Source organism: Dioscorea cayenensis, chromosome 21 (assembly GCF_009730915.1).
Source record: "Dioscorea cayenensis subsp. rotundata cultivar TDr96_F1 chromosome 21, TDr96_F1_v2_PseudoChromosome.rev07_lg8_w22 25.fasta, whole genome shotgun sequence".
Taxonomy (NCBI): Eukaryota; Viridiplantae; Streptophyta; class Magnoliopsida; order Dioscoreales; family Dioscoreaceae; genus Dioscorea; species Dioscorea cayenensis.
The window spans coordinates 596,561-619,122 of NC_052491.1; the positions used below are offsets into that span (position 1 = coordinate 596,561).

General features: G+C 35.0%; 2 protein-coding genes across 2 annotated transcripts; both read left to right on the forward strand.

Moving 5' to 3' along the window:
• The first annotated feature begins 12,558 nt into the window (after window positions 1–12,558).
• Window positions 12,559–14,161, forward strand: LOC120252585 (probable disease resistance protein At1g62630). Its single transcript, XM_039260770.1, has 2 exons — window positions 12,559–12,852; window positions 13,709–14,161. Exons 1-2 carry the CDS (start codon window positions 12,625–12,627, stop codon window positions 14,159–14,161), a joined length of 681 nt encoding a protein of 226 aa, XP_039116704.1. The 5' UTR covers window positions 12,559–12,624.
• Window positions 14,162–15,751: 1,590 nt separating this feature from the next.
• LOC120252521 (disease resistance protein At4g27190-like) lies at window positions 15,752–17,696 on the forward strand. Its single transcript, XM_039260692.1, has 3 exons — window positions 15,752–16,152; window positions 17,079–17,132; window positions 17,204–17,696. The coding sequence occupies exons 1-3, from the start codon at window positions 15,838–15,840 to the stop codon at window positions 17,228–17,230; spliced, it is 396 nt and encodes a 131-aa protein (XP_039116626.1). The 5' UTR covers window positions 15,752–15,837; the 3' UTR covers window positions 17,231–17,696.
• The last annotated feature ends 4,866 nt before the right edge of the window (window positions 17,697–22,562 follow it).

Here is a 22,562-nt window from a genome sequence, read left to right on the forward strand (position 1 = left end):
CCGACATAGATCCTATAAGACTGGGTGATCCACATGTTCTTGGGATCACTTCACCAATGTTATGGGTATGTTCTATGATTTTTGAAGGAAAGGCATGCATGAGACAAAACATCTTCCTTATAATATACTAAAAACTTATCATTTTAATGTAGATGAGTAACATTCTAATGGGCTGATCATATATACCGAAATTACGTGCAGGTAGCATGATGTCTGAGGAGACTCAAAGCAAGTGGAAGCCAGGCGGCTTCACCCTATGCTCTGATTAGTTGATTTAATTAACAAAATTGTTTCTATTGATTTATGATGAAAATTTGTTTATATATGAAATTCTTAGGCAGTTGGAGGGTGGAAACATAAATGTGGGAAAATTGCCCTCAGGGAATGGAAAACAACGCTTCTGTCCGAGGGCAAGCAGGGAGGCGAGTTACACAGGAAAATATCTCTCGGGTTATCTTGACTCTACAATTGGGACTGGGCGGATGCAAAGTGCAATTATCTTTTAATACTTGAGGAGATGTGCAAGATATATTTGATGAAGCATTTAATTATATAAAAATTGCAGGTAGGAGTAACCCTTTGGGCAAACCACTTACACATAAGTGGGAAGCCCGGGAAAACTACTTCTTGTCTGGTAGTTGATTTATTTACAAAATTGTTTCTGCAGTTTATGATGAAAAATTGTTTCTATGAAATTATCAATTAAGTCAAACCACTAATCAAACAACAACGTAAGCATTTGGAGGTGGAAACATACGTGTGGGGAAAATTGCCCTCGAGGGGAGTAGAAAAACGCTTAAATTTAAAGAAGGGCAAGCAAGGGCAGGTTACCTAGGAAATATCTCGGGTTATCTTGACCTCTACAACAATTGGGACTTCGAGGCCGGATGCACAGAATTTGGGTATCTTTTTTAATACTTGCGGAGATGTCGCGACATATATTTGATGAAGCATTTAATTCTCGAAGTGCGGTGGGGAATACGCTCTTGCGACGAGCCTATCATAACAGCAGTTTAAGGTGGAGATGGGAAGCTTGGAAGACATTTTGCCTAGCTTGGTGATGCAGATAGCTCTCAAAGCCAAGCGAGAAAGCATTTTCCACGACCAAGACCAACACAATCAACAGTAGGGTGTGGTGAGAATTTAGAGCGGCAAACCCGACTCTCAAAAGGCGGAAAAAGGAAAGTTTGGCTTCCACACGGGCTTGGAGGAGCAGTGCATACAGGAGACCATAAAGAAGCTATGGCAAAGAGATTCTTACTCACGGAAGGCATGTGTGACAAAATTTTTGCATGGATCGGAGAATAGTAGTGTGAGGGAGCTGTCAATTTGTGTTTTGTGTAGTTTGTCGAAATGGTATTAAAAAATCTGACTCTCTGCGTTTAATTCTTTAAAATTTTCGAGGACCTAGCTGTCGACTTCTGTTTTTGTGGTTGTAAAAATGGTAAAAACGCTACAGCAGTGTTTTGTGTGTTTTTAAATTTTATGGAATTAACGACAATTACGATTGACCAATTCCATCTTGGAATTACTGTGAAAATAAATATTGAAGCCAATTTTGTCTTGGAATTCCGGGGAATCAATTGTATATTTATTTTGATTGTATGACGTTGTATTTAGGCGATGTTCTATTCGTTACCGGGATTCATTCTTGTTAATTTTATTAGGTTTTTTGACCTCGATTCGCTTAGAAAAGCGAAAAGCAGAGAAAAAGAAGTTAATGTTCTTATTCGACCAATTTTGCTCTTTGAATTCCAGGGAATCAATTGTATATCAATTGTATATTTATTATGATTATGCTTGAAGACAATTGTATTGGTGATGTTCTCTTCTACATTCCGGGATTACGTTTCTGTAATTTTTATTCAGATTGACGATTTTGGCAGGAAAACTGAAAGCGAACCAAGTTATTTCTCATCGACGCATATTGCAAATACCGTCCCTTCCACAGGGTTATTGCTCATCTTAGATGTCTACGAAATACTAAATCAATTGAGAAGTCTGGATGTCGCCTTGGTAGAATGGCAAGTCTCCGGATGACCTTGATGAAATCGATCCATTTAGCGCCAAATGAAATCAATACAACCACTCTTTGATCTTTCTCAATGGCGCAAGCTTCGATCATTAAAACAACCATTTGCACCGTTCGAGAAAATATATTTTGTGAGAAGTGAACCATTGCCGATCCACAAAAATAGTTACATGAAAATTATAAGCAAAAAAGAACCGGGCACACATGAACAAATTTCTACCTTTGTCTCGGATTCCCGATTGGGGTTATACCTCTACTCGGCTACGATAGCATATGGTTCCTCTCTCGCTTCGACGCATTGGTGGAGAAAAAACGTGTCTATATCTCGCTTCGGCACTAATGGAGAAAAACGGCGTGATTTACTCTCTCGGATCGGATGTCTCCCTCTCTGGATCAATTCCCTTCCTCTCGGTTTGGAGGATGAACCCTAGCATAGAATGCGGGAAAAGAGAAGATTAGCTGGATCTTGACTAGGATTAAATAATATTCAGTCGACATATTTGGGATATATTGGCCAAGTCCCAGGCATCTCTCGGTGGGATGAAAAATATTAAAAAAATAATAGCGTGGCATTTCCGGCGCACGTCATTCAAGATGAGCAAGGAAAGCCCCAAGTGACCACAGGGTGAAAACAAATCAATAACCTAATGACCAAAAAAACAAATTGAAACACGATGATCAAAGTGGAAATCCATAACAATGACTACATGAAAAAATTTACCTTGTAGTGTACACTAAGAATCAAGCGATATCCATACTTGTTGTAGCACAAGCAAAACTCTTCTAAATAATAACACATTATCAAAATCTATTACGAAATAAGGTATTTGATGCAGCACGGGAAGAAAGGTAAACTCTTCTAAACATGCTCGATTGGTAAGCTTACAAAGCATGTTGCGACTTCTAGACGTTTTATAATGTATGTTGCACACATTCGATGCTAAAGACGATGCATCGTTAAGCAACTAAAGGCGATGCACCTTGATGAGGATGAGAAATCCAAAAACCAGCACGGGTGAGAATAAAAAGCTCCCTTAACCATAGAGTCGAGGGCAGGATACATGGGTGTGACAGTCGAGGCAAGGTGGCAGACACCTTAGAAGCTGTCTCAATAAATATACAAATATTAATGTTTAATAATATTTTTATTTGTATCTAGCTAATAAGTAATGGACATGAGGCAGAGTGGTTTATGAGAGTTGAATGATGTGGGCAGCACACGGTTTCAATCCTAGAGATTCCATGGTAAGTTTTTAATAATTTTATTAATTAAAACAAGTCAAAAGAAATTGTGAAAATTTTAAAAATTATAAAACAATATTCTAAACTTTATAATAATAATTAAGATAAATTGATAATGTGCATGACAAATGTATTCGATTAATGAAATTTTTCTTATTTAAAATTACTAAAATTTTTAAGTTTTAATAAAATTAATGACTGTTACATAACATCATCACTGTATTGGCTGATGCTACCCCTTCTGGAGTAGAGTTTTGGTTACGCATGGCTAAGTAGGTAGTTGAGCCCAAGGAGAGGCAGTGGTTGAGCTAATCAGAAGGAATTAAAAAGGGTGACGAATGTGAGAATATTAAGCTTTTTATTTTAGCGAGAATTTTGAGAGCTAAATTCATGGGTCATGCCAGCGAGTGGGAAGTCGTTGATCGGCGTCAGATGAAAAAGGGAAAAGGTTAACCAAAAGAAAATAAATGACCCCCTAGTTTAAGCCCTTCGATGACCGCCATACCACCTCCACCACCGGCCGGGTGAAGAGCATCTTGGATTCTAAGAGCCGTAATCCTAGCCCCCAGACCTAACCCTAATTGCAAGGGGATGAAGATGTTATTTGGCCATATAAAACCTAACATTAACTATTTCTACTGCCACTACATTATTTTTAATTTTTAGAAGAGCATGTTTAGAGGGGGTTTTTAAAAACCACCTCGATAATCGAATATATATATACTAATACATAACCGGTTTAACAAAACCCTCTATCTCTCCCCTCTTTGTGTCTGCAGAACGAAGTCTCTATAAACTGCAAACGCCGCTCGAGGTTTCCCAAATTCAAAAGATAAACAAAAGAGCATTTCGGATTAGGGCTTCGATTCTCCCCGATTCGAATCAGGAGTTCATCTGCAGCTCACTCCGCTTGGTAAACCCTTTGTTTTTGTCTCTGTGATTTTAAATTTGTGTGTGTGTTTTGGTAGATTTTGATGTGATTCAAGGTGGGAGCACTTTGGTTCCTTTTTGAGTTGAATTTTTGGTAATTTTTGAATTAATTTGAAGCATGCTGTATTGGATGGGATGTTTTGGGTTGGGTTCTTGATTTTTGAATTTTTATTCTTCGATCTAGGTTTTTGGAAAATTGGTTTTTGATTTGATTTGTATGTGATTGCTTGCAATTTGCTTTCGTGTGGAGGATTTCGTGGAGATCAAGAGACAATGTTTGGTCATTCATCAAAGGGAGGAGTAATAATACCAAGTATTATAAGGATTCTTGGCGTCTCGCAGAATGCGAGCCAAGATGAGTTGAAAAAGCTTATAAGAGGCCGCCATCAAGAATCATCTGGACAAGGGTAATGACCAGAGAAGGGTGAGTCTGTTTCCTTTCGTGTAGTTTCCGTAACTCCTGCTTATTCTAGTTTCTCATATCTTTGGGAGGGTGAATTTATAGTTCCTTATTTTTGTGCATATTCTACTATCATTATTGAATTAGAGTCCATTTTTATTCAGTTTTTCTTGTGATATATATGAGTTTGGAGTCCATGTAGCTAGCTCATTGCATTTACCTTCATTAGTATTCATTGTTGACCACGATATCATTTTATTTACTATTATATGGTAAGTACATTTTAAGCTTTGATTCTTGAACTGGTACATTGCTAGTCCAGCCCCTGCTGTGGATCTTTAAATTGTTCATGTAGCCAGGCAATGCCCTGGATTGAGTTCTTTTGCCTAGCATGTGATGGACCAATATTTTTTCATGATGCATGTGTCCTGATTTAAATGTTTAAATCAATGAAATATATACCTGAGTTTAAGTTCATGGGTGTGAAAATTTTTCTTATTCAAAATGATGGAGTTAGATTAGGATTAAAAGTGGTTATCACATTTTTCCTTAATTCATCTTTCTCTCAAGGAATTGCTGTTATTACAAGGAGATGTAGATTGCATTGAGTTGTATGAAATTCAATAACCTTTCATTCAATAGGGCATGCATGTCATAAATATGCCATGTCACCTGGAGATTCTGTAGACGTCACTTCTGAACAAAATTTAAATCAGAATCTGAAGTCACACTACAATTTTGATGTAATATTTCATTTCTTTGCTGGAAGATGGTTATCTTATTTGCCTTTCTTTGTTTCCGTTGGAATTTGTATGGAGCATGAAAGTCATGTTGATTCTTGGCCTTGGTAATTTGTATGGAGCATGAAAGTCATGTTGATTCTTGGCCTTGGTAATACCTATAGATGGAAGAATATGATATCATTGTCAATAGCCTGTTACAACACTATTTTATTATGCTTACTCTACTGATGATTTTTGGTCATACTAGTTGCTTCCGTTTGTGGACAGCTTCTAATTTCCTGAATGAATGATTGTAGGTTGTTTCTCGATGCTCCCTGCCACAGTTAGTTCCTAGTGATGTTGTTGAAGTTGAGGGTATGATGATATGGCTTTTGGCGTGTAAGTGTTCTATTATATCAAGTTAGGTTTGACCTTTTTATAAAATGGTTGGTTAGCAAAGTTCCTGCTGATATGAGAATGATTGAAATTCATGGTAACCAGTTGCGTGTTGATCAGGTGATTCTTACTGGTACCTATCTCTTTAATTTGATTTGAATATCTTATCTCTTTTTTATGAGATGCTGGTTCACAAATTGTCATTCTGAAGGACCTGAAACTGTTACAACATTACAAACTGAACAACAAGATTGCTAAATTGTGAGATATGATAACTAGAACTTCAAAAATGTACATGCTCGAAAGACCAGAACATTACAAACTAAAAGTCATCAATGAACTTGACTAGGTAGAGAATAAAATCAATCAAGCATAAAAATCACGCGGGCATAAAACACTTTCTTTTCTTGTTCAGAAACCATATGCAATCAAGTCAAAGCACTTCCATTAGAATACATGTGGCAAAGCACTAGGGAAAGACACCAAAAAATTACTTCAGAAGGAACAGAAAACCTTTATGCCAAAGTAAAGGAGCAGCCGCACGTTCAAGAGAGAAAGAATGCAGGTACCCCAAAAGAAGATGTCACAGGGGTAATGCTGTTTGTAGATTATCAACAACACTGAAAATGTTAGCATAGAACAATTTAAAAAAACAAAGGTTTACTTTGTATTTAAAAAACTACAAAAAAACATATAATGAAGTGACAACGAATACCTCACTGCTGATACCTGGAATCAATTCTCTCAAGCATTTGATGACACCCGCAACCGCTCTCGTCCTCTCTCCTGGCGTTGAGAGGAGACTCATGAAAAAGTGACATGGCCATCATCAAAGCGATGGTCACCATTACCCAACAAACACGTAAAAACACCGGGAAACTCTTTCAAATGATCCACAAACCTGCATAAGATCAACAACATGGAATCCATTTTGAAAGATCTTTCTTTTTCTGAGAAAACTATGAAAGCTGATAAATAAAGATTTACCAACGACCTGATCCTCGATTACAAATGGCACAAACTCGATCGGTCTTGATTCCTGCTTAGCGCTCCTCAATCGAAGGAGAAACCATGAGACAAGGAAAACAAACTGAAAACTAAGACTGGTAAGCAAAAAGGGAGACGTACATGTTCAGGATCGCACTGTCAAAATTCAGTACCCAAAAAGGATACAGTTTCAGTAACCAGAAAGATACAAAGTTAAAAAGGTGGAGCTGTTTTCAGAGAGAATATTTTTGCCCATACTTCCTATTGGGCTAAACCAAATCTATTAAAAAGCTTTCAAAAAAAGTTCTTCATCATGACTTTAGAGTTCTAATACAAAACAACGTTAATTAAAACCTAGTACTAGAAAAGCCATAAAGGTTACATTAAACTAAGCTCTCATTGGCTGCAGTGACGGTGAGAGATCTCCCAGCTACTTTAATGCTGAGTGGAGGTCCTTCAATCCTATTAGTTGGTTGACAAGTCAATCCATCTTTTGCTTCTTTACATTGCATCCCTTGTGCTGCTGACAAGTCAATCCATCTTTTGTTTCTTTATTTGATAATGTTTGTATACTTATGTAGGAGAATTAATGGTTAAAATGGTTAAAGATCGTGAGGGTTGAAGATTAAGAGGATACAAGAAGTTTTTTACTTTAAGTAATTAAGCAAAAAAATATTTTGTAATAAATATAGACAAATAGTGTAAAACTCTTTATATTTTGTTATTAATCAAAATACATTGCATTTGAGCTCATTACTTGTCAATTAAAGTTTCTAAAAATTTAATTTAGAATACTTTTAAATATATTGAAAGATTCATGTTTTTTTTATTTACAAGTTAAAACAAATTTATTTATTATTAGTAGAAAAATAAATTAAAATTTAATTCAACTAAAGAATAAATTTAGAGGTGATTATAACTGGTTTTATAAGTATGAACATGTTAGAAAAATAATAGTTTTAGAGGCGGTTATAACTACCTCTAAATCAATTGAAAAGAATAAGAAATTATTAGGTACAAAGGCCGTTACAACCATAAGAAATTATTAACCACCTCTAAATCAATTGAGTAGGATAAGAAATTATTTGGTGTAAAGGCGTTTATAACCACTTCTACACTTGTTATTTTAGCTATGGAAGCAGTTAAAACTTTGAAAACTGCCTCAAAACCCCTCATTTGGTGTAGTGTTCATTATTGTAGTTAGAGGTGGGCGTGGTCAATCAGCCCGACCCCGAGAACCGGCCCGTCATGGAGAGCAATGGGATTCTGCAGGTTGAACTTGCTAACCTATGGGCGGTGGGCCTACCACGGCCCCTAACTCGTTACAATTTTCGATCCTATTTTTCTGAATTTTCTGAATTTTTTAGAATTTTTTAATGTTTTTAATCGGGTGGGCCAACTCGGCTCGCGCCCGCTGAGCTCGCAACGTGGAAGCCAGGGCCGGTTCCGGGCCCGGCTTCACATACTCTATCCCGCCGTGTTCAATGGGCGACCGGCCTAGCGGGTTCTACGCAGGGCGAGTCGGGTCAGGGTCGGTGGGCGGTGAGCCACAACCCGATGGGTCGGGGCCACCCGGGCCGGTTAATGATCCCGATGCCCACCTCTAGTTGTAGTTGTCGATAATAATAATAATAATAATAATAATAATAATAATAATATAAAGATTATTTTTAACTATATATATGTCTACTAGTCTAAGTGTTTTTTTTTCATTTGGACTAGTATGTATTTATAATACTTTATTTTTAAATATTTATTTGTTTTTATGAATTTGTAATTGATTTAGTTTTTGTTTTTGGTTTTTAACAATATAAACAAGCTGTTGGAGGGAAAAGAGATTCAAATCCTTAATATAAGCATGTCAAACAGTGTTTGTGTTTGATACATTTCTCTTTAGAAAGCTAAAGACATTTAATTCGTTAAGCATTTGACAAAACAAATAAAATATAATCTGGAGGGTTATATAACCCCAAACATGAAGGCCAGACAAGCAATGTGACGCCCTCGCTGGCGAATGAGCAACACAGTTCACCAACCTCTATATGAGACGGATTAATTTTTGATAGGTCACTAAGTTTTTGAGCTCCGGTTACCAAGTTTTAATTTGTATCGTAAAGGTTACTCGAGTTTGATTTACGTGCTTGGGAGGGTTCTGCACGGTGAGCCCAGCTCGCAAAGTGCTGGCGGCGTGGATCTGGGAGCACGATCGGCGCAACTTCGCCCCACGTCCTCGATCGAGGATGGAATCTCCACGTTAGCCCGGCTTTGTCCATCATCGGTGAGACTTGTCGCGTCGTGAGAGTTAGTAGCATGGTTTGATACTGATTGAAAAACAATGGCGAAATCAAATAACAAAGTGTTAGGGTTGGGGTTTGGTGGCTGACGCTGCTTGGCGATGGACAAGTTCTTGGCGTGGGCGAGTGGTGGCGTGGAGCTCCGTATCGGGGCGCGGGGACCGCGACGCGAACTATCTTTGCGCGAGTGTCCAGGCGTCGCGTCGGCGGCGTGGATGTCGTCACTCGCGAGTATGCCTCGATTGAAACAAAATCAGACTTAAGTAACGTTACGATACAAAATTAAAAGCTTGGTAGCGGGAAGAAAAAGTTCAAAACTTAGTGGCTATCAAAATTAATCCCACAACTCTAACTTGAGATAAAAATATTAAGTTTATCTTTCAATCATGTACCAACAATCCAATACAAGTAGGAGCTCTTTTGTAGCATGAATAAAGCTGCACTACTGAAGAAGAATCACTCTCCCACAATTACAAGATTGTATCCTCTCTCTCTCTCTTTAATCCAAGTGGGTACCTCTCTTAATTATCTCCATCAGCTCCAATGAGATTGAGGCCAAGTGATCCCATGAAAAACTTGGGAATGACAGCCATCCATAAATCTCCCAAACCAATCCAGAACTAACAAATGCAATAGCACCCGCTTTTTGATTACTGCATCAAAGATTAATCGCACCAGTTGTTCAAGTTTACGGACTTGTGGACCTACTGTTCTGCATGCATTCATGGAGGTAGCATGAGATTTTGCCTTTTGTATGAGTCTAGCCATATTGTTTTCAAAGGCCCCAGCCCTTTTGCACAACCCGCTCACATATCATTTGGATCTTCTTTTATTTCCAAATCAAGCTTGTTATGGCGACGCATAGGACTCCAACAAATGGCCACTAATTCTGCCCATCTTCCACCCCAAACACCCAGACCACTTAAACACACCCCACATATGGAGCTTAGCAAAACACGAGTGACAAGGCTATGTATAAAGTGTGGTCTCTTCGCATTGAAGAAAATCAAATGTGTAATGCAAAGCCTTGATTGGCGTGGCGCTTCCAAAGCTTGAATTTGGCTGAGTGTTAATTAATCATACACTTTTGTTTCCCAAAATGCCGCATTAAGAGAGGTGTTTGAATTGAGGTTAGAATACTATCTGAATAAGAATTGATTATAAATATTAATATATAACTATGTTTTGAGTACATTACAACAAGCTTTGAGATGAGTATTTATTGGGATTATACGTTATCATAGTAAAAGTATTTCAATTACACTCAAAATTATCAGGCATAGAGATAAATACTATTAACCCAGGTAAATTGACATTTTTGCCCTAGTTAAGATTTAATTAAATAATAATAATTAATTATAATAATTAAAGTAAATTTTAATAAACATAATTTGAGTAATTTTAAATATTATAATATTTAAAATAAATAATAAATGACATAGGTATTTAATAGACATATATTACGAACTTTTTTAAATATTGAAAAAAATATTCTTAAATTCTACGAATGTTTGGGATTATTCTAAAAAATCTGTGGTCGGTGAAAAGCAGTGAAACTTTTCCCGTTTTCAATTTTTATTTTTTCAATTTAAAATATACTAGAAAATGGGAAGTTTACTCACTTATTATAAATAAGAGCATATCTTCCTCATCCACATTAAGAAGAATATAATCAAGAAACATGCAATAAATCACATAAGCTAGAAAGATTTATTAAATTAAACAATCAAGATTCATAAATAATAATCGAGAGACCTAGACATACAATTCCCCTCGAATTGGGTTCTTATGGATCCTAAAATAAAGCATTAAAGCAAGAGAAAGCCATAAGACCAAAAGACAAATATGCGTTTTAAAGAATTCTTAGCCTAACTCCCTCCAATAGGTCTCAGAGGGTTGGAGTAAGAGGATCCCAAGATTGACAAAACGACAATGAATCTCTTCACGCGCCCTCCTCTAAGGATGATTGTTGAACTACCCTTGAGAAAATAGCCAGAATCTGCTGAAATATGCTTGAAAGTCGTCTCTAGCTACTCAGATCTCTAGAACTCCAGCAGCCCTTCCATATTCAGCAAAATAAATTTCCCGAATTTAGAGAAAACTATGGTATTTATAGAACTGAGTCCAACATTTATCTCGCCCACCAGTGTTGTGATGCTCGTGGTGAGAGTAAATCATTAGCTTTGGGCTAAAACTTCGTGGTCCCTAACATGGGTCTCTCGGGCATTGTGTGGCTAGATCACGATCGTGATGGGTTTTGACAACGGCTATTGTGACGTTGTTGTGCCTTCAGTGTTGCTTCCAGGGGTTCCATACTGCCATGGCTTGATAAAGGTAGCGGTGAGTGTAGAACAACGTTAGTGAGTCATATGTCACCACGGGCATTGTAAGTCGTGGTGAAACTCTCGATTCAGCAATTTAGCCTATTTTACTTCAAAACGCCCTTGAATTCTCTTCTTTTTTCCCCTAAAACAGAAATAAAGGCCGTGGTGAATAAAAGAATGAAATTTCGTACTAATTAGGTGATAGACATGTCAAATTCCATGTCGAATGTAGTGTAAATGATATAGAAAAATATGAACTTTCTAGCACTTATCATGTTCCGAGGAAAGAAAGGTTGTTTACATAATTTTTCTTTATATTTGAATGTGGGATAAGAATCAAGAGTAGATAGTAGTTTCATGAGGCCATAACAACATATTCTCCTCCGTTATTGGCGTCATGGCTATGGGTTAAAAAGAGGGATTTTTATGCAATACCCAAAATTGAGAGGGATTTATTGGAGATAAGCAATCTTGGGATGGGTTAATAGTTACTTCCCTACTATTATTATTATTATTATTATTATTATTATTATAGAGATGTTGAAATATGATCAATCATTGATCATGTTTGATTACAACATGAGAATTTAATTGAATGTTTATTTAGATGCGATGGTGGTCAATTATTTGGTAATAAAAATATAACCAATGTATGTCTTAATAATGCACATTATGTAGTATTGATTCAAACATCATTGGTTATGAAATTTTAAAAAAATAAATGAAATACAATTTTTGTTTATATCTGCTTCTCAAAAGGCACAGAATTGAGTTTTTACAAAAATATTCTGTTACTATAAATTATATTTAATTAGAAAACATTCAAAAGGGATATATAATGCTACATGTCTTTCTGCTCTGTCAAAACAAAAATCCACGGAAAATGAAAGCTAATCCCTCCGGTTTGATTTGTTGTGAATGATTGACTAACTTAATGAAATAAAAATCACCAATTTGGTGCAAATCTTCAACTTTATTAGTATTTTAAAAAAAAATGTTCCTTTAAATGCTGAAACAATATTAAACAGGTAAATCAGTTTTATAGAAAAAAAATTTTATCCATAGAAAAGAATCCTCACGCAGCCAATCTTGGCATTTAAAAAGGTAAATATGTATTCTTTGCTGTTGATACAATGATACATTACCTAACGCACTAATCAATATTATATGATATTATATTATATTGAGGGGTGGTTGTTGCTTAAATATTAAATGGTTTGCACTACTCCATCTTCTTCAATTTTCTCAGGGCATTGGTATTGTGATTTGTTAGTCTTTTCAAAGAAAACTCAGCAACATGTTGGATCTGGTGAAGCTATGTCTTGCACCTTGCTGTTCTTGCTTACAGAGTCCAGTTGTACGTGAGGACATGAGCTATGTGTTTTGCACCAAAGAGAAACTTGATAGATTAGAAAGCGCCATGAAAGATCTCATGACCAAGAAGCATGGTATTGATAGAGAGCTTAACCTCCCTGAAAACAGAGGAAAGCAACCCACTGATGAACTTCAACTCTGGCTTCATAAGGTAAAGCTAAATTCCATCCACAAGTTTCCTTTTTTTTTTTATTTCTCTTTGTTTAAATGAGCTTTTTAATATATATATATATATATATATGTATGTATTTCTTTCTTTTTAAACGCTTTTTAATACTTGTATTTGGTAATTTTATTCAAATTTTGTTTCTATAATTTTGAAATATTTGCTATGATGATTATATAATATCATTTTTATCATAATGTTGACTCAGTTTACAATGTTATATATGATTGATTTTTAGTTGCTATTTTTTTATACACCTTATAATTTAGATGTGGTTGTGCATTCACCAGGTTGATTGATTTTGAGATGCCAACAACCACATACAATTTTTATTAAATAATAATTTTTTTAAAAAATATTATTTTTATTACATTGACGTGGACTAATATTTTGACTAATCCACTTCCATGGAAAATAAAAAATAAAAATAACGAACTTTAAATTGGCTAGCTAGTTTATACTATTAATTAGTTGCCACATAAAGAATAATTTAAAAAAAAAATCAACATATATAAAACATTCTCCATGGGAGAAAATGAACTTTTTATTATGTAAGGTCGTATTGAATTATTTGGAAACACAAAAAAAAATAATAATAATAATAATATAGTCAAACATATAATAATAATAATTGTGGTATATCCACTTCTTCAAAAAAATAAAATAAATAATAATAATAATATAGTCAAACATTTTACTTTGGTTGCTAAATCAAGATGATTTTTTCTCATAATTATCTTAAAGATTTTTTTATTTTTTTTTTGGTTTGTGTTTTCAATTTGGTATAATAAGGAATGTCAATGTGTATAGGTTTCAAAACATCTGAATTGGTTTTAAACAGGTTGGAGAAAAAGGTGAGAAGGTAACACAATTGCTGGATGAATATAGCAAAATTTGTTGTGTTACAGGCCCTTGTTGTCTGAATTGTATTTCAAGGTATAGCATTAGCAGAAGAGCAATCAATTTATTAAATGAAATAACTCAGTTAAAAGGAGAACAATCAAAAGTCTCATTCATAGAGCAACACCCTCCTAAACCAGTCCCTGAATCACATAGAATAGTGGGGCAAAAAAACAGCTCCAACGTTGATATTGCTCGCAGTTATTTGGCAGATGAAAGAGTTGGTATAATTGGCATATGGGGCATGGGGGGTGTAGGCAAGACTACACTCTTGAAAAAAATCAGGCAGTCATTGTCAGGTGATGCAAACATGGGATTCAATCATGTGTTATTTATCGAAGCTTCAAAAGATATTCAGCCAGAAGAACTTCGAAAACAGATTCTGAAAGGTTGAATTTGCAACGTCGTTGGTAAGGAAGACATCTTCAATGTTTTAAAAATTAGCAACTTTGTATTGCTCTTGGATAATATATGGGAAGAAGTGGATCTTATTGATCTTGGAATTCCCCATCCTTATAGCGACGTATAATTCCACCAAGCAATATAAACACAAAGTGATTTTTCAATACTCGATCTGAAGATGTGTGTGCCAAGATGGGTGCAGGAGAAAATACCATCAAAGTGGAATGCTTGGAATCAGATGAAGCATGGGATCTTTTCAAGGACAATGTAAATCTAGCTGTTATTGAGTCAGATGAGAAAAGTTTAAAGAAATAGCATGGCGGTGATGGAGAAGTGTGGTGGTTTGCCACTTGCTCCGAAAGTGGTTGGTAAGACCCATGTCAAACAAAAATCATCCAAGATTGGAAATTTACTTTGAACTCAATAAAGAATTCAGAGACTGAAGTAGTTCAAGGTGTGCAAGAATCATTACTTCCGATTTTTGAAATTCGAAGTTATGATAATCTAACTAATGATTTCAAGGAGTGTTTCTTATCTATTTGCATGTTGCGAGGACAACATAAACAGTATATTGCAGAGTTTTTGATGGGATTAGGTTTGATTGGTGATTTTGACAATTTGCAAGAAGCTTATGGCATAGGAGAAAATATCCTTAAGATTCTAGAGGAATCATGTTTATTGTATTCTTCTGATCATGGTTATGTGAGGTTACATGATGTAATTTATGAGATGGCAATGTGGATAGCAACAGACTGTGGAAGGAACATGAATAAATGGATAGTGAAAAGATATGATAGGTTCGCAGTTGAAATAACATCAATCAATGCAGAGAATTGGAGATTTGCGAACCGAGTGTTTATAGAAGAGAAGGTGGAGCTTTTGCCAATTTTGTCTCATCAATGTTCTGATTTGTTGTGTTTAATGATAAATTCTAATTCTTGTTTCAAAAATATTCCTGAAGGATTTTTCAGACAGATGCCAAATTTGACATATTTGAATCTTGAAGGCACTGGTATCAAAGAGCTTCCAAAGGGCATCAAATGTTTGGTTAATTTGCAATACCTAAACATTTCAGACACAAATATCTCATTACTTCCAAAGGAGTTGGTATATTTGAAGAAATTGCAATATCTGATATGCAGAAATACAAGAGTTTTGAGCAAAGGTAGAGGATGGTCTTATGTCAAGATTACGAGTTGAAGGTCATTGCCATAAATCCATTTGGGTGGGTAGAACCCGGAAGAGTTAAAAGCTATTGAAGAAACACATCAAAGCAATAGGGATCGTGAAGTATCTCAAGAGGTTCTCCAACAACTCTCATGTTTGCCAAACGAGCTTGGCTTTGCCTATACAATTTGGATATCATCTCTCTTTCATTTGACACTTTAAGCTACAAAGATCATGGATTCTTGCGAGACACTACAAATTGAATCATGCTCACAGACTTAGGAGCTTGTGATGAATGGAAGTGGAGTCATCTCAATCTCCTCATAATGCAGTGATGTCAAAAAGCGCAAACATTATTTGGACGAGATCTATCGCCTCGAAATTTTTTTCCATGTGTTGAAGGGGTTATCCATATCAAAATGTAATTTGGATAATTTAGATTGGGTTCTGCATCTCCCATGTCTAGTTATTTTAGTTATAAGTGATTGTTCAGAGATAAAAATGTTATTTTACATCGAGGAGAGAGAAATCCGACAACAAGAAGTCTCAGAACACCGCCCAACATTCCCTGTATTGGAATATGTAATAATAAAAAAGCTACCCAAATTAGTGAGCATAAGCAATTTTGCATTGGATTTTTCTCGACTTAAATATCTGTCAGTGTGTCAATGTCTTAATTTAAAGAAGCTTCCGTTCAAAGGTGCCATTGACAACAATCAAAGAATGATAGACATTCATTGTGAGAGAGAATGGTGGGAAAGCTTAGAGTGGCATGATGCCACCATCCCATCTCATCTTCGGCCTTATTTCAGCATGGTAATTATATAAGATTCATGCTTTTCTTTTATCATTTCCAACTTCTTCACACGTACTGTGGATTCATGAATGTTAAAACATGTTATTAATATAATTTTCTACTCATTAATCAATCGTATGGATTTTTTTTTAATTATAGAATTCTTTTTTACTATTCATGTTAAGTTCTATTAATTAATATATATATATATATATTAGGAGCTTTAAAATTCATTATATCTGTATTATTAACTCGATAAGATCTCTCCTTGGAAGGGGCATTTATTAGTTGGCCATATGTTTGAATGTGGTTTAATTGCCGTACAGGTCCCTGTAGTTGTGTATCTTTTGCCTTTTTAGTCCTTGTAATACTTTTAGGTACATTTAAGTCCTCATATTTGATTGAGTTGGGACTTTCTAGTCCACGGCATAGATGGCGTTAACTTTGCCATTTCTTTTGCACTGACATGACTTTTTTTATTACGAAATTAGGGGACTAAAAAGTCCCAAATCAATCAAATATAAGGACTTAATTGTACCTAAAGGCGAATGTTTTTTTTATTATGAAATAGGGGGACTAAAAAGTCCCAACTCGATCAAATATAATGACTTAATTGTAACTAACAGTGAATATAATCTATGCCTCGGACTAGAAAGTCCCAACTCGATCAAATATGAGGACTTAAATGTACCTAAAAGTTTTACAAGGACTAAAAGGCAGAAAGTACACAATTACAGGGACCTGTATGGCAATTATACCTTGAATGTTAGTATATGTATATAGTTTATCAATATGCACCCATTATAACAGCAAGAATTGGAATATTATTAAATGCATGGACATTGTATTTTTTTTTAAAAGGAGCTTACAGGCTAATTTATTGAAACAAAGAAAGACATTAACTTATTAAGAATGATTAATTTGTTGAATATTCTTGTCTTTGCAGGATGAGAGTAATGTAGACTTATTTGAAGCATGGAGGAAGCATATATATGTACAAGTATGTAACTAAAACTAATAACATTAACTTATTAAGAATGATTAATTTGTTGAATATTCTTGCCTTTGCAGGATGAGAGTTACAAAGATTCAGATTAGTTCAAGCCAAGTAAGATGCTCTTTTTTGCATTTACTCAAGTTAGAAATCATCTTATGCTCATACCAAGTAAGATCATTTGGAGAAGATGTTCTCTTCATTGTTTTCAAATTCAATGTGCAACTTATAACATTGTGAAGTCATGCTATCCCTTTGACATGACTTTAATTCCCTGGGTTTTCCATTTCCAAAAACTTCTTAGAACTACAACTTCTTTTTGCGATTATCAGTGATCTACCAAATTTACTATGGAATTATGCTCTGGATTGCTCTTGTGTTGTTTCTGGTTTTTCTTCTCAAATTTGAACACTTTGATTGGTTTTTTATTTATGCTAGTGTGAGGACATATTATTATTTGGTTTCCAAGTTTGAAGTATGTTTACCATTATTATCTTATGTATTTTCTAAGTCAAGTCTGGCTTGAAAGTTAATCAATTGAAGATATTAATCGTTGGGTTGAATCTTTCATTCAAACTGTATTTTCAAGTAAGTTGTGCTTTGTTAGCATGGTGGATTTATTTGGAAGCATATATATATATATATATATATATATCTGTAAAATATTATTTATTTGTTATTTTCACTTAATTATTGTCAAGTGTTAGTGCAAAAATACTTTAATTGGCATGATTTGACACCAAGTCAAGGTGACTTGGCATAGAAGATGACATGGGAAGCATGGTGATGTGGTAAGGAGTCTTGGCTTTGAGGAAAATATCTTGGGAGATCTTGGTGGAGCTATTTTTGGTATGTGTTACAATTTGAAGGTAAGATTTTATTAAGACCATATTTAGGAGATTTGATTAAAGACTAGATATGGATGGAGGCTAATAGAAGAAATACCTATCAATGGTATGATTGGAGAGTTACTTAATTGAAGACATACTTATTGTTAGTATGATTTTAATTAGCCATTGAAGGTATGATTTGAAGAACCTAATAAGTATGATTGAAGACTATTAGGGGTCATTTGGTTCGCGGTAAAGTAGAAAGATTACCACGTGTTATGTGGTAATATGAAAATATTACCACGTTTGGCATTGCACCGATGGTAATGTAGATGGTAATATCACATTACCAACTTATAAATATTACCAAGAAAGTGGTAATCCTATTACCATCAAATTTGGTGTCTATCTTGGATTACCATGGTAATCTTATAACTTTTTATATTTTAACAAATTGATTACCATGACAACCAAACACGGTAATGAACTATTCCCGGTAATAAGAGTTCCCAACCAAACATGGTTATATTAAATTACCGCAATATTCCCAACCATATAACATTCCCACTCATATTACCATGGTAATCTCGTTACGTGGTAATATGTCATTACCCCGAACCAAACGGCCCCTTAAAGGAATTATTGAAGACATGCCAATTTGGAGAGATACCTATTGTTGGTATGATTGACATGATTGATTGAAGATCTGTTCTTGGGAAGATTTGAAGACCAAACTTGGGTGAATTGAAGATCAAGTTTGGAAAGTTTTTGTAAAGACGCACAAAGTCATGCGCCCCTTGCGAGGGAACTGTGTGATGAGGAGCTGAGGATGTAGACTAGTTGCTGGTAGTCGGGATCAAGGAATCTGGCTGTATTAACTCAAACTAAGCATGACTGGGAGGTTGATGGGTCTTGAAGTCAGCAGTCAGGGCCATGTTGCAAGTTCATTTACAACAGGAGTTGTAACAGCTAATTTCCGAATGTTCTAAAGTTAGTAGCCACGGAGATTCTAAAAGAGGTATGGGCTATATTTGGGACATTGAGGCGTCTATATAAGCGACCTTGCTTTGAGATTGTAGGTGTTGATGAGAGCTTGAGATAGTTCGGGCACTAGACAATCTAGAGAGGTTAGTGATCTTTATTTGTGTGTGTGAGTAACAAAGTATTTGTACTCATATATTTTCACCTCTTTTAGTAGATTGTTTATCTCCGGGCTTAGTCCCTAGACGTAGACAAGTTGATGTCGAACTGGGTTACCAATTTCGTATGTCTCTTTCTTTGGTTTGTGTGTGAGCTTTTTGAAAATGTTTGAGTGTTCTCTAAACCATAAACCACACCAACGGAATTAATACTATGGATTACTTGTGGACTTTGTCTAACTTTGAAAGCCTTAGTTTTGATAATCTGCAGAATGGTCTAAAATATGGGGCTTTCAGACCAGACTTTGCATATGGTGCTACTATTGTGATTTCCTTTTGTTTAGTTTTGTTTTATGTTTTATGTTTTATGTTTTTGTTTTTGTTCTTTTTTTGCTTATGTATTTTCTCTCTCTTCTTGTTTTGGAAGGTTAAAAAGCAAAACAAATGCAAAATCAGGAGTTGGTAAATTTATTGTTGGTATATATATATATATATATCTGTAAAATATTGTTTATTTGTTATTTTCGCTTGCATATTACTATGGATTACTTGTGGAGTTTGTCTAACTTTGAAAGCCTTAGTCTTGTTAATGTGCAGAATGGCCTAAAATGTGAGGCTTTCAAACTTGACTTTGTCTTTGGTGCTACTATTGTGATTTTTGTTTTGGTTTTGGTTTTGGTTTTGGTTTTGTTTTTTTTTCTTGTGTATTTTTTCTCTCTCTTCTTGTTATGGCAGGTTAAAGAGCAAAACAAAGGCAAAAGCAAGTGTTAATTGGTAATTATGTTGTTGCAATTGGTAAAGTTATTTATGAAAAAAGAGGGCACTTCAAAAAAGAGTTTTCATTGAGATCAAGATGCATGGAGTTTCTTTATGTATTCGGCAGTGATAGTAAGAACCTAATCATCAAGCCAAGGTGAACATGTTCGAGGTTCAAAAGTTTAATATCGAAATGTCGAAGAAGCATTGGGTTTTTTGTTATAACAGTTTATGATAAGGTAATGTTTCTATCACAATTTTGTGTTGTTTTGTCTATTTAGAGTTGAATTATTTTGTTTAAATATTCATGGCACATTTCTGATAAGGGTGTTGTGATATATTATTTATTTATTTTTCCTATGTTATTTATTTATGTATTTTCTTTTTCTGCAATTATGGGCAAATGTGTTGGTAGCTTGCTAAATGGGAATGAAGTTCATGGAGCTTCCTTAAGAATAGCAAGTAACTTGAGGATAACAAGAACCAAGTCATCGGTCTCTCTAAAGATCCAACAACCTAATGATCAATCAAAGCTTTGATTTAGCAATGATGTTGAATTCAGGTTAGGGAACAAGATAGGATAAGTTTAGCAAGGCATGACTTTGATCAAGTGAACATTCATAAGGAGAATTTTGGACAGCTGAAAGATTATGTCATACTCATCCATATTTATTATATGATTGAATAGCCCATCACATATTGAGTAGTTTTTTTTTAAACAATTCATCACTTGTCCAATCATTAAAGAATGATTTATTTAGTTACATAACCAAACAGCTCCATGTTGTCAAATGTCGCCTCCGTTCTCCAAATCTTTATTTAACCATTTACCTTGTGTTTTTCATTTGTAACACTATCGCTTTTTTTGATAGATGATAAATTTACGAGACATTTCCATTGCTTGCCAGATTTTCCTATTTCTAATATTCCTTGAAGACCTGAAGGTACAAGCATTTTGACAAAACACAACAATGAAAGAGTAGACAGTGCATAAGTTTGCATGGAGCTTAATAGAAACCATTGTCAGATGAAAATATTCACAAATCAAATGGCATAGCAAGAACATTAACACTTTCATATGTATAGATATAATTCCAACAACTGTACTGCAAGGCACCTATATAACAATGTCATATTCTCTTTTTCATTTCCTCCATTCATTCATTCAATTAGGAAATGGAATTTAGTTTTTAAAGATTCCTGAGACAAAACAAAGGAAACACATCTTAATTACACTTAACCCGGGTGCCACTCCCTTTCCTCACAATCAACCATAGGGTCTTCCTATTTTCGTCTATGTGGACTCCAAAATATGCGCCCTGGCATCGTGTCGATGAAGAGACCAGGCAATATATCGAATCACAAATGTTATTTTATTTTATTTATTTTTACCTTTGTAGGCTCTTCCATTCCTAATAGAGGCAAGCCTCCATTATTAATTACCCCAGACTGAGATCTTAGGAACCTCCGATTAAGGGCTCAAGTACAAGTAAAAGGCGAGAAAATGTGCGAATTATAAATTTTGTTATTTATTATATATATATATTCACTACAACATATAACTTGTTATATGTATATATATAACTTTATATCAGTGTTGCAGCCTATGCCTTGTCGCCACGTTGCATGTCTCGTTGTTGCCTTAAAATATAGAACTTATTATTGCCTTGAAATTTGTATATTTATTTTAGATATTGCCGCTGCCTCGAGATAATCTTTCCTGCCATTGCTTTGGGATGAGTTCACTGCATTGGATTGATACATCAATTCTAGATAACTCCAATCTTCACTCGGGTTGATATAAGCTTTGAAGTTGCAAAGCATGTGCAACAATATAACATTAAATGTAGTCCGGTCCATGCATCCTCAAATGATCATCTTAATATATCATTTCTCAAAAAAATATATATATATATATATATATATATATTAATCCATGCTCATCCCATGGGCATCCTTTGAATGGTGGAACCCGCCTTTAGATTCTTCTCTTTAGTTCACGTATGCATGCATGCACACGATAACATGCTTCTCATCATTTTCATTCATGATAGCATCATCATCATCATGATTATATCATCATGTTTAGCATCAGGATCATCATTGATAGCATCATCATCATCACGGTTAGCATCATCATCATCATGGTTGGCACAATAACATGCTTCTCATTTCATGCTCCTCATCATTTTCATTCATGATAGCATCATCATCATCATGATTATATCATCATGTTTAGCATCAGGAGATAAGATTGGATGGCTAGAATTTCATCATCAAGCAGAAATAGTCTATGTTCGACCCAATATATAAGATGGACGGTTCTGATTTGATAATCAGGAGGTATGACTGGAGGGCTATGATTTCATCATCAAGAAAAAATAGTTTAAGTTCGAGGCAATATATAAGATGGACGGTTCTGATTTGATAATTAGGAGGTATGATTGGAGGACTATGATTTCATCATCAAGAAGAAGTAGTTTAAGTTCAAGACAACATGAGTGATTCAGATGTTTGTATGATTGGAAGGCTGTGATTTCATCATAAAGTAGAAATAGTTTAAGTTCGAGGCAACATGAATGTTTCAGATTTGATTGACATAAGATAAATGTTTGTATGATTGGATGGTTGTGATATCATCATCAAGCGAAAATAGCTTAAGTTCGAGGCAATTTAAGATTAACGGTATAGATTTGATCATCATTCGATTG

Excerpts from the sequence above, each read along its gene's own strand:
- LOC120252585 (XM_039260770.1), top strand. The coding sequence starts at position 12,625 with ATGTTGGATCTGGTGAAGCTATGTCTTGCACCTTGCTGTTCTTGCTTA. Across the intron at positions 12,853-13,708 it reads TTCAACTCTGGCTTCATAAG|GTTGGAGAAAAAGGTGAGAA; the intron begins GTAAAGCTAAAT and ends GGTTTTAAACAG.
- LOC120252521 (XM_039260692.1), top strand. The coding sequence starts at position 15,838 with ATGTTATTTTACATCGAGGAGAGAGAAATCCGACAACAAGAAGTCTCA. Across the intron at positions 16,153-17,078 it reads TTCGGCCTTATTTCAGCATG|GATGAGAGTAATGTAGACTT; the intron begins GTAATTATATAA and ends TTGTCTTTGCAG. Across the intron at positions 17,133-17,203 it reads GGAAGCATATATATGTACAA|GATGAGAGTTACAAAGATTC; the intron begins GTATGTAACTAA and ends TTGCCTTTGCAG.